We start from the raw sequence: 19,983 nt of genomic DNA, 5'->3' as shown, positions 1-19,983 counted from the left end.
CATTGAAGAACAATCATACCATGAAATAATTTAAATATACAATAGATTCCAATATAATGATCAAATTAGCTACAAAACATGCATTAAAATTTCTGAAATTTTCTGCCAGTGATATTGAAAATACCGGCGAGTAAATAATAAGCAATGTGTTAAAATCTCCAGGTTGTACAAAACAATGTTCACATCGACAAATGACAAATCTGGTTTGTGGTCCATCCCCTCAAATATAAAAGTTATTACGAGTCCTCAATCACAATATCATCTGTTAAGTAGTAGCCCAAATCTGTAGAAAGTTTGACGATCCTCTCGTCTGTTATTTGAGTGTCCGGGTTAATTTGAGGTTGAGGATTTTTAGAAACAAACTTTGACAGCGATTTTAGCATTTTGTCGTAGTGTCGGCTGAAAATATTCAATGAAATCAAGGCAAATTATTCGCCCATACGGGAGCAAATTTCGTTGCATAAAAATATAGATTTCAGTATGATCATTATAGACTAAGATAAATCTTACCTTACAAATACGCCAATACATTCTGTAACTGATTCTGCAATATTTTTGTTGTTATTGATGACGTCATCCTGTTTCACATGGACCCAAGTGTGTTTAAATTTAGCTGATAAGAACTTTTGGATTGTGCTGTTGCTGGAATACCATTCTGACAACTCTTCTTCTGTATTACAGCATCGTGGGTCTGAAATGAATGTCTGATAAAAATGGCATAACTATAATAATATGGAATTACATGTTCCATTTACACCAGCAGAGCTCAATAGTTTGTCTAGCTCCTGTGAACGTTTCAAGCCAATTTATCGAAAACTCACTAATTTTCAGACAGAACATATTTCCAATAGTTACAAATGTCAAAGGTGAAACATTTCTTAGCGCACAATCTTTTTCCTGGATAAAATACAACATTCTAAGTCTGGTGTTACCAGTCTGTTTTTAAAGACAGACCGATTTTATTAACACCGCAAAGGTAACCTGATGTTTCCCAGATGAATCGTGCGTCCTGGAAGTTAGAATGTAACTGCTCGAGTTTCTGAATGTCATTTACACCTCTAAGATGAACTGTTTCTATTAGGACTTTGGTCTCTCCCATCCATCTGTAAAGTTGATACCAGTAATAAATCTAATAATCGTTCATATCAAAACTCAATCATAGTATCGATGTGCACGGGCTATACAATTCTTTAAAAAGCATTCTTGTCATCTGGCACTAAACGGAAAGATTAAAGTTTTGAATGCTTTATTGCCACGTGCTTGCCAAGAACTGAGTAAACAGAGGAAAATGATCATCAAAACAGTGTCCGTTTAATGAGATCACTTGCAGGATTTCGCTGCGCGCGTCCATAGCAACTAAAATTGACGTTTTCGATTAAAGCGTTTGTTCACTAAAATATGGTTCGGCGCCGCGCCTTGCGCAAAATTAGCGTTTAGTACATGTTCTCTAATCTCTACTCCACGCAATTTCAACACAACAATCCGTAATAGGCGACCGGGAACGGTAACACAACAAGAGCACTACATCACACCTGAATAAAGTATCGTAAACATCTGTTACTGACAGATCGCTGGACATTAGTGTTGAGGTGTAAAGCTCCGCTTCAGGGCTATCGAGACACAGCATGGAACCGATCAGCCGCTCTATCGGTGTATTGTCTGACTTCCCCCTGTTGGAATACACAAGTGTGAATATCTGAGGTCGAACACGCAGCCTTACATTGCGAGGTTAGGGTGTCCGGTTTGAAGGTGATGTGACGGTTCCAGAAAATATACCATATTGAAACAATTACCGTCTATCATGGCCGTCCTAATGTGTTAAATTGCACTATATTATATGCACTGTGGTTAGGTACAGGTGGTGTTAAGGTGTACGAGTTAGTGGTATAGTGTGTATAGTTTAGTGCATACATGGTATAATACTAAGGGAGATCTTGGTCTTTGAATCATTTATCAGAATCTGCACCGCGGTAGTCATTAAACCTATAATATAGTACTAGCATCTTCAACCGATAATCTGCTTTTTAAAATGAAAACCTAAATTCTTCTTCGATATCATATAACTTAAGTTATTATTAGTACATTTAATAATAAGAAACTTGCAAGGTGTATATGAAATCACCAAAGTAAAACATGGAGGCCATACAATGAATGCATACACTCTCACATAATACAATTTTAAGGAAGTAAGGCATGCTGGGTGCCACAGTCTCAAGAAAAAGAGAATAGTAAGCATTCGTACACGTGTTAAACAAAAGCGCAGTTTGTACATTTACCAAACAGATTAAAGTTCTCATCAGTACTGAAATTTCTTAAATTTACTACCCAGTATTATAGCAGCTCCTTTACTATTATGTATCATTATGTATTCATATCATATATATTAATATGTATTATTATGTATGTACTAACCAACCAGCTCCCGCAATTTCTGTGAAAGAATAATTGTCGTTGAATAGTTACGCACATTAAATAGCCAGTAGTAAGTTTGTATAAGACTAGCTGCAATTATGGTGGTAGTTGGCACAATAGAAGATTCTTTACCCGTCTCTTTAACTAGGGAGGGAGATAGCCTAATAAATCTTTCTAGATTGCATTTCTTTTACTTCAACAAAAAACATTAGCTTTGAGCAGGGTTAGAAATACTAGCGCTTGGTGGCATTAACTCGAATGACCAAATTCATGAAAATAGTGGAAAGCTACACTGTTTCAGATTTATATCGTTCAAGATCTTCTATAAGATGAGATTTCAAGTGATTTTTGACCAATGTCCAGACAAAATTTGATATCACAAAAATGTGTATAATAATTCTCTTAGCTCTGCAAGACATCATCGCATATGTTGACACCTCATTCTGGTACCGTCATAAATTATACCTTGTATTCTCTTCTGATAACGTTTCGCATCTAATAAATAATTCGAAATAATTAAGACTGCTCAAATCTCTAGAAGGTTATCTGCTTGAAATATATGGGTAGATAATATCCTTCCTTGTTCAATCCCTAGCACTAATGGTCCCGATAAATATGTTAAAAACCTAACTCATAAACTTTCCCTGAAATCAGGAAAATGGAAAAAGGAAACTTTGTTCAGATAACCGTCCGTTTCAAGTTGAGGGTGGTAATTTGGTGCAAGCGATTCTTTGCAAACTTAATTGTAGCATTAGCCATGTAATACCCCCTAACATTGGTAGAATCCACCAGACTTATCTCTTCAAGTAATGACTTTAAATACGATTTAAACTTGATATGGTGCGAGAGTTATTCCCGTACTACGAATAATGCATCGTGGCAGCAGATGGTCATAATTTGGAATACGCACACTGCATTCAACAGAAGACGTTGTTGTGACTGAAAAAAAGAAAGAATATCATTTGCCTGGCAAATTTCTGATTTGCCATCATAGTTCGGTTTAGACTGCACTGATGATTCTAGGCTAAAGAATGAGAATATAATGCAGTTACATGTAGTTAGTTATATTGAAACGGTGACTATTACCCTTCCCAAACATAGTTCCTCAGAAATTTTGAAAATTCAATATTGTAAATGAGACTTATAAATAATGTGTGTGCGTGGGGCGCTTACTTTACCTCTCTTTTGAACAGAGAGGCCCCACGACACACATTATTCATGACTCCACAAATAAGCTTATAAACAATCATCCGGAAATCAGCATATTAGACGGGTTTTGTGCCAGTCTAGACTTTAAGTAACTAACCTTTAATGTAATTGAACTAAAGATTTTTCTAGTACGAGGGTGAGTAAACTAGAATATTCTCGGACTTCTCGAATATGGGACTATTTAAATCTCCAGACGGCGTGGCACTCTTTATAGTAATAATCCGACATAATATCTAAATTTTAGTTTAAAAACTACCACAAAGTTACAATAAATATTCTAATGTGTCGGTAAATTTTCAATTGGGTTTCCTTAACGATAAAGCATAAAATCATAATTCGTTTAGTTTATGTAGCATATTTATGTAAGGCAAATTGCTCCAGGTCGTTCACAGCTGTTATTAAATTTACGTTGTTGACTTACTGATACTCCGACACAAAAATACAGCAATTCTACTACAAAACCTTTTCCTGAACAAATTTGTCAGATTTCAAAATAATAATATGTATCTTCTTAAAAATTTGATTATGAAAGGCCAAATGTGAGGCTTGCCGCTTGAGTCTTGACTTGAATAATGAAATTAAAAATGTAAACATAAGATAGTCGAATTAATTTATACTCCATCATGGGTGGTGAAGATTTCGAAATTCTAACATATTTTAAATTTGTCGGTGTTTAACAATAACACGGATAAAGTCAAAGACGGAGCTTATCTTGGTCACGTCCCTGAAAAGTGTTCATCATGTGCATTCCTCTTGGGAGTTTCCTATCATGTGAACGTCATTGTGTGTGAAATATCAATAAGTAACTTGATCCAGTCACTCATTCAGTTAGGTCAGTACTGGTACAGTAAGTACTGGTGCTGTAAGTACAGTCACTTGTCCAGTAAAAATGTGGCCTTATCTTCAATATAAATTACGTGCCTAAATGCTAAACTGAACCTGAATATACTGATAAGCAGATAAGTTTCTAAAGATGTTGTACAATGGGAAGGATGCGAACTCCGGGGACCTATTTAAAAAAGTTAGATTTTCATGAATAATTTGGCTGAAATTAGATAAGTTTCATAACGATCATATCCTATTTTTATCTAAGCCAGTGGTCTATGAGCTATAATCTGTACCCAATCCCATTAATCAATTATGCAATTGCTCAATTAACAACTTTTAACCGGACCATATTATCTTTATGGTTAGGTAAACATTTTAATCCCCTTTAATTAGGAAAATGATTGTAATTCAAAATCATAAGACTATGCGTGTAATTCGGTAATTATTCTGGCCATAATCAAATGAGTGCAAAGAATGTTGTATTATATATTATATTCACTCTATACAATATCGTAAAGTTACGAATTCCATTTATCCAACTTGTCGAGACTCCTGGCAGATACCTACTTAACAGTTAACCTACAATTTTATCAGAAAGACATGTCACTAGGGTAATAATAAAAGTTCTCGATTCCGATTATCAAAATTACAATACTTAAAACAGAAGTAAAATACTCGGTGAATATACTAATGAACTTTGGAATGTGATAGGGAGAAGAATAGCTAAATAATAAATATCCCGTCATTACTACTAGTATAGTAACCAAGACCTAATTTCAGTGATATCAACTTGATAAACATTTAGTTTGGTTGTGTTATTGTACGTATGTCTCTAATTTCCTGTTATCAAACTGTAAATTTGAGGGCCAGGCATGAGGCAATAAAGCACCATCTAGAGTAGATTTCTGGAGAACGAGTTGTTCATTGTGATTTCACGGTGCATTATAAGGAGCAAGATAACCGACACGAAAATGTAAATTTTAAGAAGTTCTTCTTTCTTCAATTCAGATTTTATTGAGTAAGCTACTCTTTATTTAAGTAGCGAGGCAGAGGAACATTCATTATGTCATTCCCATCATATTACGAACCTAAATCTGGGTTTCGAGTACGATTCAACCGTAGCTTGGTCTGTACGGAGCCTCCCAGCTTTAATTTATGGTAAACTAGCAGTACAGCAAGAATATTTTAAATTATTTCGGTAATGAGCGGTGCACAACAAATTAAGGCTTTAAACGGGAAAAAGTAAATACTGATTCACATAAATTTACACGATAGTCAACGTGCAGGTTCTTCTGAAATCATTACGAAAAATTGACCTTGAAAATACAGAAGAGCACAAATTAATCCAATCGCCCTTTTCTACATTTCCCCGTACACTAAATGTGATTATTACCTGTCCTGTGTGTTGAGGTGCAGAGCCAGATCCAGATTGCCAGCTACCAGGAGTTTAATGTGGGGCAGAACCAGGTTCTCTACATAGCAGGGCTTGTGGGGTGTGGTCAGTATGAAGACGGTGCGTCTCACTGCTCTCAACTGGTCGGACAACTCCTGAGAGGTATACTTGGTCGGCAGGTCAGTTTCTACATAATCATTTAAAGTGATCAGCCAACACTTAGTGTTAATTTATTTGGCAAGTTGAATGATCAGTTACTCAGTTACTGTTGAACGTAATTTTCTGAGTTATTATCCGTGAATCATCCCAATGAGGAAACAAACATCGACAAATTTTGTCATCGCAATCACTTGTCAATTATTTTTCACGATCAACATACCATATCCAATGAATATTTGAAGATACTGAAACTTCGCGCCTTGAAAGTTTTCCGGGTTTAATATATTTTAACATTTTATCAAATACTCATTTATAAGCCATATGATCCTTGCTATTATTACCACACGAGCCCTTGCCAATATTGTGCTTCTCGTCCAACTCAACGAATAGGGCCATGTCTTACACATTGCAACTTAATTTTAAACCACTTCGTGGTACATGAATTTGCTATTCAACTAGAATTGGCACATTTAAGTGACGCTAAATCCGCACAGTTTGAAGTTATAATATTGTGTAACTGTAACAAACTATAAAAACAAAACATATAACAAATAACTATAACAAACTGTAAACAAATTTGTGTTATATTATTACATAGTTGTCTCAGCTTCTGAACATCGTACAACTTCTTTTGCTTTATAAGTTGTTATAAGTTGTATATAAAAATAGCCATTGCAGTTAATTTGAGCCTATATAAAAGTTTCTACGATGTTCATAAGCTGAGATAACTATATAATGATATAACACAGATGGGCGTGACCAAAAGAGCGATTTACCCAATCTGAATTTTTGGGTTCGGAATTTCTTCCGAATCTATAGACCTTGGAGAGGCTCTTAGAAATGTTCAGCCCTCTACTATGAAATGCAGGTCAATGTGCATGAAAGACCAGACTAATATGTTTTCAGCTGTATGTTGCACTAATATAATTCATGTGTAAACAAGTTCTAGAACATTCCTTACCTGAGGGTATTTGAAGCTCTTGATGGATCTCGGCGTGAGGGCTTCTGAACATTCACTTGAGTTGTAACGACTTCTCCAGCTTGAACTGATGTGTATGAATTACTGTTACAATTCTCTCGGGTAAAAGAGCTAAATATCACAAGATCGCCTAATGTATGAATTTTGATTTAAAAATATAAAACTTAAGCTCCATCTACTCAATGTAGGCTTTAAGTGTGGCTGTAAGTGTTGCTCTAAAGTGGCTTCATATAATATACAGATTACAGAGTACATGTTAGTGCGAGGCCGAGGTGCATCTATATTTCTATAAACAGTGAAACCCTGAAGTTTGGGAAAAGGAAACTGCTGCGGTAAATCGTGGTATGCGGTATATCGGGGAGCGGTAAATCGGGGTTTTACTTTACATCGATATTTTAAGGCCATGACTAATTTTAGAAATAATTTTATGAAGTTCCCATGGCCATGGTTATATCATCAATCTCAAACTTCGTCAGCTCTTTAGGCTTATGTTAAACGAGCATCAGGACTAATAATTTAATTTTCACCAACGTCTGAACTTCTGGAAGTAAAATAGTCGTGTATCGAATGTTAACCAAATCGATAACCAAAGAAAGTACCAGATTTCGAGAAGTTCATGACCAGTTCTATATTGTGGAATTGCCTCATAATTGACCATGAATTATAGCAGGATATTTTTATACTGAAAGATGTAATTTAGCTACAGCGCTTGAAGAACCCTATTTGGTCTTGGATATCGCTTACGAAATGCTAGGAGGAAGGGCGGTCTTCTGAAACTTAATTAAGAATCTAATGATATTGTTCATATTTTTCGATGGAATCCATGGAGCTGTGTCGGCCGCTTCGTGGATTATTCCAGAATTTGAATACAGCTAGATTTCAGTAGGAAGTAGGATAAAATGATTATTCAGAAGCGCACATGATGCAGACAAAATCTGTCATATATTTAATCGAATCGCCGTCCGATCAGTTCTGACAAACCTAGATCTATAAAATTTTGATACACAGATTTTATCGAAATACTACAAGTCTACAACAAATGATCTGAGAGACAACATTGGCTATATATGGCTATAACATTGGCTATATGACACCGAGCATCTTACTTTAGCTATTCTGAGATTATGTTCTAACGATAAAGTGACTTCAGTATGATACAGCACATTGTACATATTCAATGGTTATGATGCGAGTGTACGCACACATTTGGATACATGATATTATATCGTATCGTGCGCTGTACTCGACATATTATTTGCAGAGCAGAAATACCTGCTAATCATTTAAATCAGGTTCTAGTACTGAGGACTTAAACAATTCGTGCTAAAAGTCTCAGCGAATCCCTGTAAGTGGTCTCAGGCTTGCGACTGGAGGTGTGGTGTTAAACTTAAATTGAACTAACAGTGAATCACTTCCCACTTGGTGATGTCAGTAATTTAAGTTTCTCATCTGTAAGTAGCAAGAAGGGTACCGGGTAATTATTCGTTCTTGACATTATACTCCCTTGTGGCTTGCAAGGTCTCGGGATAGAATTAGCGTTTTGGGTTGGCGTGGGTTTAATGTCACTAGAAACGTCGTGGGATGAAATTTCAGAGGATAAAATTTCGTACACCTCTTATTCTAATAAAAATAAATATTTGTTAGCACAATGGTTAGGTTTTATGGTTTCGTTGGATACCGGAATGCAGAAGCCAAGATTCTAGAATGATCTACGCGGGGAGACTACGAGATTTCTAGCAGGTCAACAATTAAAATGTTTGGAGCTAACTTGTGATAAGAAAGGCAGCTACCTTGACTCAGTTACTTGAGACAAACTGTGCACTTTTCCAATTGAATGAGGCCAAGAGTGGAATCTGCATCTCATTATAGGTGGCTTGTAGCAAGAAGACCACAATTCATGATAATATGAACATTAAACAACCGTTAACAAGTTACCTATTTTCAGAAATGGTGGTTGTATTCAGGGATATACAAGGATATTGATCATCAACAATGCAATCATCATAAATCTAATATCAGCTGATAACATTCAAATTGTAATGAAACAGCCACAGGACATGACATACATCATGAAATGAATTTTCTGTGCTGGAAAACGTTGTTAGAAGGTAAAAATACGACTTGATACTTGATAGTATCCAGTTATCATTTTAAACTCCCAAGCTTCTATTTGTTTTGAAACCAACTAAACAATTTACTTGTCAGTTAATAAAAAAGTGTGAGCACATCAATTTATTTGTCTTATTGAAATTGAATGAGTTTCGCTGAGCATACCTTACTTATAATTCAGAGAATTATTTCTGTAGACTGTATGTATGTACGACCGCCCACGTGCAAATTAGACGAGAAATAGGAATTTGCATAGTAACCATGGTAACGAGGGTTGTTACACGCACGTGCACGTGCAATGATTGTTTTAACTTTATTTTGATCGGTTTTGTGGTAATTACGTTGTGTTCAGTGCGAGCTACATTTTAATGGGCTGTATCTTTGGTTGTGACGGATATTTTTTGATGCTATAAAAACTGACTACCAAAGAATACTATTAGTATTACCCTCCCTGTGACCACGGGTTTTCTAGTTTACTACATAAAATGATATGATTACAATGCATTATGCAGCTATAATTTTCGCATATAAATATAATTGTGATACTCTGATACCAACTAATGACCCTTAATGATGTTGGATTATTCATTTAAGTTACAATAATGAGTATTCTAACATCATCTCTAACTATTGATTAGAGATGATTATTATTATTGCAGATCGTAATTAGGGGTGAATTTTAGATAGTGCATGTAACCAAAGGGGAGTCCTGGCTGTTCATCACTTGTTTTGTTACTAACGACTTGCTATAAAAAGGGCGAATTGAGAGACGTGACCACAATCAAACTATTTCGCACTAATTGTGCACGACTTTAGAAACCGTGAAATTTATCTGAATAATTTATACGCTTAACTTCGATAAGAAATTTAGTCTTGAACAGTGAACATGTCATGAAGAATAATTTTAGAATTTTATGATCTAATTTATAGATTTTAAAGCGAGTATTCAGCATATTATGCGTGATCCCCCAGATTCGTTATTAGCTTACATTATGGTTATAAGTTGGTTCAATATGCTGTAATATTATTTAGATACACAGCTCCTAAACAATTTGATATTTTCCGGAAAATTTGTACCTCCTTATGTCTCGAAACTTAAATCGTTTCCCGAAAATTTCTAGTTTCTACTAACTTAAATGTAGTCATCCCCCTATGGACCAGTCGCTGATTTAAGATTTTGTGTCATTTAATGAACTTAGTCTCTTAATTTAATTAATTCTCACTTATATTCTCTATTATATGCATAATGTACCTTGAAGCTAAATATAGAGAAAATTTAATAGTCTCGTCCCGAACCAGTATGCAAGGTTCAACCGACTAATATGCATCAGTTGTCAAAAAGGTAACGTTTGATTGATGTGGGTGTAAAATGATTTCCTCGATATTTGCTGACAAAATGTATTACAAGCTTTAATTTAATTTTGTCGGAACTTGAAATTATCAAAAAAAATTCGAACAGGAAAAGGTAACTCGTAATTGTTTCTAAAATTGACCGAGGGGAAGGCAGAATAATATATTATCCTCTCACTTTCTTGTTGTTATAATGTAAGGTAATAGCTGTAACAACAAGATCCTTACCGGGTTGCGGTGACACAAGAGTCTGTTTGACAAGTAGAATCAACCGAAGATACCATCTCTTCTATAAAGTCATTCACTGGATAGAATAAAAAGATGAACACTGAGTTGGTATTAAACAGTAAAATGGTAAGAATTAGCTGAGAAACCTACTTGAAATTTCCATTTAAACTGCGGCTCAGACTGCGGTTCCGTCTCAGGCTGCGGCCGCTAAAGCTGCAGCTCAGACTTCTGTTTTCAATGGCCCACGACATCCCAAATACCCAATGTCATCAACAACAAAAAATGACAAAATGAATATCTAAAATCTCGTATGTCGAGCATATCTTATTAAAGAGACGTCGCAGAGAGTCGCTATGTACATTTAAAAGAAGTTACAAGGTTGACTTATTAAAATGATCATTGATCGAGGTGAGTATTAACTCGAGTTTAAGATGAATTGAGAGGAATTGTGACCTTGTAAATGTGACATGATTGGTTGCTGTATGCATACTATTCACTATTAACAACAACAAGCATTAACACAGTACCATGCATGTTATCACACACTCGGCTTTCTCTTTATCTTATTTTAAGCAAGTTACCTGTTTAAACAAAATGCTGGCTATTGTGATGAGCTCTTGATAGTCTGAAGAATTTTTAAAAATCATATCATCACACGTCAATACGATTCTAGAAAACTAGAAGTATCAAGAAATGGAACAGTTCGGAGATATATCAAGAGATTGGTATAATTATGCAACAGTGTGCAGGACATTGAAGGTCCACAGTCAGGCTCCAGTGTCCTACTCCTTTTATTCCACAACACTTCCTGACTACTTCAATCATTAGCAAACATATAAGTTTTATATTAATACTATTAATACTTATATTAATACTTTCAACGCTACTATATAACAAATAACTTTATGGGATAATGGGACATTGGCGGTCATTAGTGGACAAAAATAAATTGAGAGTACATCTCATTTGTCTGGTATACTGTATACAATTATAGGAAAATGATATAATAATGAATGAACAGGATACTCTTACTATTCTCGAACCTACGAGACAGAGTGGTCCTTAGAGCTCCAAACAGTACAAACTTATGATTTTATATAATAATTTAAAATATGTAATGTAAGTGATATAAGTGCACATAAGTGTTATATTGTATAAGTGCTAATATATAAGTGTAAATACATTTCTATGTCTGACAAGTCATTCACGTGGGCGAATAAACCCAAAAGTAAGTTACTTTCTATTTTAGTAAGGATGCTTTGATCGAGGTTGTAGATAACTGATAGATAACTGCTATTTTAAATTTGGAGACCTCATATTTTGTCAAATTATTGCTGTACCTGATGGGGTTGACCCTGGACCCTACATAACCAATCTTACTTTGTGGTATTTTGTGAACGGCTATAAAAGATACAAGCTTCATAAAAGATACTATTTTGTTGCAAGAATGATGGGTAAAACATTCCGGCTGATCGATGTTATTACTTCTATCAATTCAGTAGTGTCTTCGAACTGCATGTTGGTGATATCTATCATTCTGATTTTGAGTTTGATTTAAGAGTTCAGAGAAGCAATCATGAAAGTGGTCACTGATAAGATAAAGTTTTGCCATCAACGTTACATTTTGGAACAGTAAAAAATAAGGTCGAGGGTCAAAGAGTGCAACAAGTGCCAAGGCTGGGGGCATATTCACCGCTATTGTTCAAACCAGCTGTGGTAAATGTGCATAGTGTACAAAGAGAAGTTGACAAAATTCTCCCATGAAGCGCTATGATCTACAACACCATCTCAATTGGAAATGTTAAAAATAGCACAGTGTGTGGAAAAATCTGTACAATCGATATCTGTGGTCTATCCTGATGCAGCAACATGATGCTAATCAAGTATGCTTTTGACATTCTTTTTTGTGTATGCAGGAGACTGAAGACTTCAGTTGCCTTCGATCTCATTCCTGGGATAGACGACCGACGGGACAGTTTTAAAATTATTTTAATAATGTATAAAGTTATGTGTATGACCTGACTGAAATTAAATTATTATTTACTGATACATAGAGTACAGTGTCAGATAACAGCCAATGTAGTACTCTGAGGGGAGCCCCCACTCAGCACCTTATGAGACATTTTATCTTGACCGGTATGATTTCATGCGCCGTTGGTACTGAGTGAGGGCTCCCTTTTTCTTTTTTAAACTGGAGCTGGCAACCATTGGAAATCATTGACCAACTTGAAAACTTTTGAAGATACAAACAAGAATACTTCTTCCAATATTGACTCAGTTTGGGGAATGTTATCTTGGAATGGTAAGAAGTACATAATGGGCAATCTCTATCTGAAACTGGACTATCAGTCAGGGGACAGGAGATGTTGGTTATATGCTTGACAAATGAAAATGTTCATGAACTAAGAACCTTAGCTTCACAAATATGTAAAGTGGTGTGATTGATATGGTACATTTTATTGTATATATTTATGTACAGGGTGGCCCATAAGTGACTACCCACACGCAACCTCTTAATAACTCACGTAATTCGTCTCCAAATTGCACCAAAATTTCAGAGATTATAGATATGGGTCAAACTTAGATTTCCTGAAAGTTTCGTAAGCCACGCCCAATTACAGTGGGCGTGGCGTGACACTCCCTCTTTTTCACTATTGTCTTCATAAAATAAGAACGCTTTAAGCTAAGAACTCAAAATTTTTTGCACACATTTGGCTTGATAATTGAAAACCTTTCCCAAAGTTTCAAGTTCATTGGTTAAAATATGGCTGAGTTATGACCATTTCAAAACTCATCGGATACGTGATCCGAGCACTCAGTCAGTGATCTCGTCACTTGGTTAATGGCCTGTTTGGCTCACATGCACCGCTTGATTGGTTGCAGCCTGCTTTTCCTGAAAAGGTCACGATCTGGTGCGCCATCAGTTCTCGTGGAATCCTAGGACCTTACTTTTACGAAGAAAACGGAAGTAGAGTGACAGTCAACGGAGTTCGCTATATGGATCTGCTGGAGAACAAGTTTTATCCTGATCTGTCGCAGTTCTCCTTCAACAACCCCTACCTCACCACGGACTGGTGGTTCATGCAGGATGGAGCTCGACCTCACATCGTTCGACCAGTTCAGAATTTCCTCGCTAACAAGTTCGCCCACAGAACCATCGGACAACATCTTGGAACACACTGGCCGGCTAGAAGTCCTGACCTTACACCGTGTGACTTCTTCCTGTGGGGGTGGGTGAAGGACCAACTCTATAAGAGATATCCTATTGCAAACATCACGCAGCTAAAGCACCACCTGATCGACATCATCCATAATATGGACCCAGCGTTTGCTACGAACGCTTGTCGGAGTGTGAAGAAGCGGTGCCTCAAGGTGATTGCAGCTGGGGGACGACAATTTGAACATCTTAATTGAAATTATTGAATTGTTTTTGTGTGGAAATTTTTATTAGTTGATTTCATTTATTGATTTATCCTAAAAATTTGTGTTTTCCTTTCTAGCAAAGTCATCATCGGTATCCAATCAAAGCCTAATGAACCTCATTAATACACGCTAACGCCTTACTCTTGATCAGATTGGGTGACGAGATCACTAATTGAGTGCAAATATGACTGAGTGCTCGGATCACATATCCGATGGATTTTAAAATGGTCATAACTCAGCCATATTTTAACCAATGAACTTGAAACTTTTGGAAAAGTTTTCAATTATCAAGCCAAATGTGTGTTAAAAATTTTGAGTTCTTAGCTTAAAGCGTTCTCATTTTATGAAGACAATAGTGAAAAAAAGGGAGTGTCACGCCACGCCCACTGTAAATGGGCGTGGCTTACGAAACTTTCAGGAAATCTAAGTTTGACCCATATCTATAATCTCTGAAATTTTGGTGCAATTTGGAGACGAATTACGTGAGTTATTCAGAGGTTGCGTGTGGGTAGTCACTTATGGGCCACCCTGTATTATATTTGTATATTTTAATTCATGTATATTTTAATGCACTTTATTTTATATGGAATGATACTGTGGTCAATAATTATGGGAAGTATATTGACGAGCATCTAGCCAGGAGAAGCGAGCCATTTATAAAATTATAAAATCAAAATAAATCAAAACATGAAATCATCAAAAATATCTTTATAATTTAAATTATAAATTCTTTAACACCCCTGGACCCACATGCACCCCGAAAATGTTGCAACAATCATGTGATCCATCCTGTCAACAGCATTGATTCTTTCAACCTACTATATAATGAGCAAAATACTTATAATTATTTATGATATATGTTTGATTTCTTGCTATTGTTTTTGATTCAAATTTGGTAGACGGCCCCAACTTTTCTAGTTAGTTGTCATCCGGCCACACAATAAGCAACTTATATTGCAGCACCATTTATCAATTAGTATATCAAAATATGTCATTGTAATTTTGCATGGCTGAAATGTAACGCTTGATTTATATATATAATAATTAATTGAATTTTCAAATTAAAAAAAAAAAACAAATAATTTGAGGGATGGTGACAGAGAATGTACCCAGAAGGGCGTGGCACAAATCAAACTACCTTTCAGTGCAGTGGCGTAACGTTGCCTGTTGGCGCCCCCCTGCCGAAAAAAAGCGCCCCCCTGTTGGCGCCCCCTCCCCTTTTGGTGCCCCCTCCCCTTTTGGTGCCCCTCCCTAAAATTGAACAAATTAGGTGATTTTAAAGAATACGCCGGAAAAATCTCTAAAAAAGTGTGTATCTAGAGCAAAACGCGCAGTTTTGCTAGTACAGGGTGGGCCAAAAGTCAGTACCCATACGTTGGCCTTAATAGCTCCGCCGTGTTTTATATTTGAGAGCTGTTGCTTTGCAGATTGCATACTGTACTTACTGGTTCGAGGATTCCGTCGTCAAAATTTGAAAATTCGAATATTTTAGACCACGCCCATTCAATATTAAAACACCTATATTGTTTTCTCTGAACATGCTGAACGCCTAATTTTTTCAGAGACGGTAGATTATCAAATGTTACATATGATCTGAAAACATGAGGCAAAACGGATTAGAAATGACGAAGTTATCAAGCATTTTCTGTATCTCGTTAACAAAATTGACTGGGTGATTATGTGACACCGTGACACGACACCTTAATTGGGCACTCTTAACAATTCCCATAATGTTTAACGGGGTGGTTAACGGGGTCACCTTATCACGTGATTAGGTAATCCAATCACCTGATCACACGTAATGAATAAACTCGTTATGCTTCATATCTCGGTCATCTGAGAAGCTACAGTTTTAATTCTTTCAGGACAAACGTAATTCGAATGGCCAAACACAATTTAATAACATTAAGCTTGATCCAACTATCCAAACTATCAAATAAATGTGAAAATGAACCTCCATTTGAAAAAAATGAACGCGAATATTTTTCGAGTTGACAAATTCCTCGAACCAGTGGTGGTACTAAGTCATATCAGAAGGAAGTATTTAAATTGGGCACTCAGTGACTGAGCTATAAAGGCCAACGTATGGGTACTGACTTTTGGCCCACCCTGTACTTTAGTTAAGTTTTCGAAATTGTCCCACATTCAAACGACGATTTGGCGCCCCCCTAAGACGGCGTCCCCCTGCACAGCGGGGTCAGCAGGGCCTTTCGTTACGTCACTGTTTCAGTGTAGTGTGAGGCCTGTAAACTATAGTGGCATCTTAGTTGTATTGGCTTTACAGGCTTGACTAACGAAATGCTTCAGCACCTCAACAACTGAAAGTGCCCATACTGTTTTGTAGCACCCACACTTCAACTGACACTCTAGATAATGAAGCTAATGAGGGCTATTGTAAAAGAGGAGCAGCTTACACTCACAAGCTCAAAGGAAGTACAGAGAAGACTGTGGGTGAAGCTGTAGAGTGCAAGCCATAACAATAATAAAAATAGGACATTTATAGTGCCCCAAATTACCGCAGCCATTTCCTTTCCCCAAATAGGTATTGACATACACAATCAAAACCCTGATTTACAGCACAACCCTGATTTACTCCCAAACTCTGCGGAAAATAAGGGTATAACTGTACAATGCATTAGTATAGATAATAAACATATTCCCATACAGAAATTCAGTTAGCTTTGCTATGAAAATGGCAATTTCTTCGGTCAGTCTGACACAAGCTGGCAATGCATTCCGCAGAAGCATTGTTCTATTATAAGAGAAACTGTTTCTGAAATTATCACAATTCGGTATAAAAGAGAAAGAATATTTACTGGTATCAAGTACTTCAATGACAGGTGCCATACTCCTAGTGTACCTCTTTACTCCAGCCTCGAAAACTATGAGGTAACAGCAAACCCCAAGAAGAAGGTAATTGAGGAATTAAGAAACAAAGTGAGCAGTCCAGCAAATTCAACACTTTATTGCGGTAGACAGAGTGAAACAGGAGAAGGAGGACAGGAAACTAAATATTTGCATCAATAATGTACTTAAGAGTGACAAGTAACACATAAACTCGGAATTCTCCAATGCAGTGTTCCTACTCCATTTATCTTCATAGTCGTCCTGGACTCAGTGGCGTAACGTTGTCTGTTGGCGCCCCCGCCGAAAATGCGCTCCCCTGTTGGCGCCCCATCCCCTTTTAAATAAAATAACAATTATAATAATCGTAATAGCACCAAATGGTACTACTTCGGAATGCTACAAATGAAAGGGTTTTTAGTATCTCATGGTAATCAAACACACTTAATTTTGTTTACATGGGGACCTCAGGCTATTATATTTATGCTATGTTCATAATCGAATAGAGATTCGGCGGAATGACAGGCTGTGCAGTAGGATTTTTTAAACAAAAACATTCAATGCCGGCAAAAATTTAACGGGTAATACTCGTGACTCGTAAAATATAAGTTTTGAATAGGACCGTTGACGAGTCGAACTCGGCGCGCGTCGCGTCTTGGTCTTTTTTAATAAAAAATTAATTTTGTTTGAATTGCATATCAACAAATTTCCCATAAAATAATTTTTCAACAGCAACACAAACATTGTAAATTAATAGTTAAAACGCGCAGAGCTGAGTTGGGCTCGTCGACGCTTGCGCTCACGTACTGCTCAGCTTTAATAATTGTACCAAATATTTTGAAAGAATCATTTGTATTATATTATAAATACAAGCAACAAAATTAAATTAAAATTCAACAATTTTTCAAAAAATCCAAAAATATATTCACAATTTAAAATTTGGAATTTTTGCGTGCATTCAAAGTAATTTTTTTATTTGTATAAAATTAGTTTTAAAAATACATTTGTATCGTATTTGTCTCTGCAATGTTTTTAATTGACAATATCAATCCTTTGCAGCTTGGCGTGCGAGGCCCAGTGGTGCATTTTGCCGATCTAACGAAAAGAAGCATTATTGGATGCGCGGTATGGCCCAGTAGTGCATTGCGTTACAACAATGTTTTGTTTTTTAAACATTTTTAGTCCGCAGACGCGCGTGTTCGCAAAATTTGCTTAGCTGCGCGCGTCGATGCAATTATTAAACAAATATTTATTTTATCGCTTTATAAGCTTTAAATAATTATAACTCAATGAGCTTAAGTGTTAAGTCCATTTTCATCTTTTTACAAAATAATTATAAAAGATGATGTAATTTTTATGGTGACCTTGCATAAATGTTACATACTGGGCGGCGCTCAGTCTGTCATTAACCGCCGAATCGTTATTGTTGATGAACATAATAGCCTGGGTGCAGGCAAAAATTTAACTATTTCATTGTACTAGACGTTCTTGGCTGCCAAAATTTGAACCATATATTTATATTGTACGTGATTGATAAGGTTTCATTAACATACTATTAATAATAATAATATACTGTTATAATAATAATATACTGTTATGGACTCTGGATTTTCATATATTATATTAATATTATAATTATGTCCCCAGATTTGTTAACTGTCAAACTTGTTATAGAATACAGAGCCGTACGTGACACTAAATAAAATTTTATGCTCTACCAGCAAATTATGTTTGAATTGTTCCTCCAGATCATAAGAAATCTTTAGCAATATCATGTATAATGTGCTATGATTATCACTTCAGACTTCTTCTCAAATTTCTCGTTTTTGTAAGAAGTTCATGTTGTGGAACACTATCAAAATATGCTTTATAAGAATCGACGTAAAACAACCAAGGTGCACCATCTTCTAATAATGATAATTCTAGTACACTTAGTACACTTAGTACACTTAGTACACTTCCAGTGAAACTATTACTTACTGACTTTCAACTGACATGTTTCAATATTGTATTTAAAGTTTGGTCTTGTAGCTCCTTATTTTTAAATAATAACGCACTTTCTATTTAGTGGAACTATCTGTGAGAATTTAAAGAATTTCTTTCTTTCTTGAAATAGTTGTTTTCTTGAATTTTTGCACATACTTTAATAAGGGTTTATTAAGTTTTATAATACTGTGATACTATTTGACAGCATTGTCAATTGTTTAATCTTAATTTAAATTGACTTGGGCTAGGTGGCCGAGTGGCTAGAGTTTCCGCTTTCTGTGCTGAAGGTCCAGGGTTCGAATCCCAGTATCACCTAGTCTAGGGAGATAGCTAAAGATCCATTAGATCATACATATGTGTAATGTATCCTTGGTTGACTGAGCCGAATGTTCAGAAAACTGTAATTGAGGGTTAAATGAGAACAGCCACAAGTCCTACCAAAAGATCAAGAATCTTCTTAGGATACCCCTTCAGTACATTTACATGTTATTGTACTTTAAACATAGTACTAGACTTGATGATTATTAGATCTTGTGTGAGAATGATGATAAATAGATCTATTCCTGATATTCTCTCAGGACTAGATCTATTGACAGGCGATATGCTTGTGTGATGGACTTTAAGAACAAAACTTTTTCCCTCTACTTTGGAGTGTCCTCATCACTGTTTGAGGTTTCAAGGGAAAAGCTGTTTAGGAAGCTCATGTTGGGATCATCGCCTTCAACTTTATTCCATCATGTGAATAGTATATTTGTCAAAATTATTATTGGTACTTCATCTACATCCTACATTACTTGGATATTCCGGGCAGAACCTGATATTTGTTTTGGGACAGTGATAGAAATATAGAGATTTTGTCTAATTTGTCTTGACATTAGGGTATCACACCCAATTGCTTATCAAACAGGACAAAGACTCTTCAAGAAGTTTACGAAATGAGAATGAGAAGAAGGATTCGAGTACTTGGAGAAGGCTACCTTAACCCTGGCTGTATTCCTCACATCTGGAGGAATGTCTAAAGAGTGTAAGCAATTCATCAACAGAGTAGCAAGAAAAAGGAAGG

At 36.0% G+C, this 19,983-nt stretch overlaps 2 protein-coding genes across 3 annotated transcripts in view; one reads left to right on the top strand and one right to left on the bottom strand.

Annotated features, from left to right (window-relative positions):
- Positions 1-19,983, top strand: part of LOC134825041 (uncharacterized) — an 852,482-nt gene that overhangs the window by 641,843 nt on the left and 190,656 nt on the right. The window lies entirely within an intron of this gene.
- Positions 17-11,002, bottom strand: LOC134825189 (uncharacterized). 2 transcript variants are annotated; one of them, XM_063837343.1, is made up of 7 exons: positions 10,818-11,002; positions 6,963-7,047; positions 5,843-5,997; positions 1,533-1,670; positions 982-1,103; positions 511-691; positions 17-399 (listed from the first exon to the last, which is right to left on the bottom strand). In XM_063837343.1, the coding sequence occupies exons 1-7, from the start codon at positions 10,916-10,918 to the stop codon at positions 237-239; spliced, it is 945 nt and encodes a 314-aa protein (XP_063693413.1). In that variant the 5' UTR covers positions 10,919-11,002; the 3' UTR covers positions 17-236. The 2 variants fall into 2 exon arrangements, with proteins under 2 accessions (XP_063693413.1, XP_063693418.1); XM_063837348.1 differs by lacking the exon at positions 10,818-11,002 and adding an exon at positions 10,668-10,756.

The sequence above is a fragment of the Bolinopsis microptera genome, chromosome 1 (genome assembly GCF_026151205.1).
Source record: "Bolinopsis microptera isolate Bmic1 chromosome 1, MBARI_Bmic_1.0, whole genome shotgun sequence".
NCBI classification, from domain to species: domain Eukaryota; kingdom Metazoa; phylum Ctenophora; class Tentaculata; order Lobata; family Bolinopsidae; genus Bolinopsis; species Bolinopsis microptera.
The sequence above is the reverse complement of the archived record's forward strand: the minus strand, read 5'-3'. Positions and strand labels throughout refer to the sequence as shown.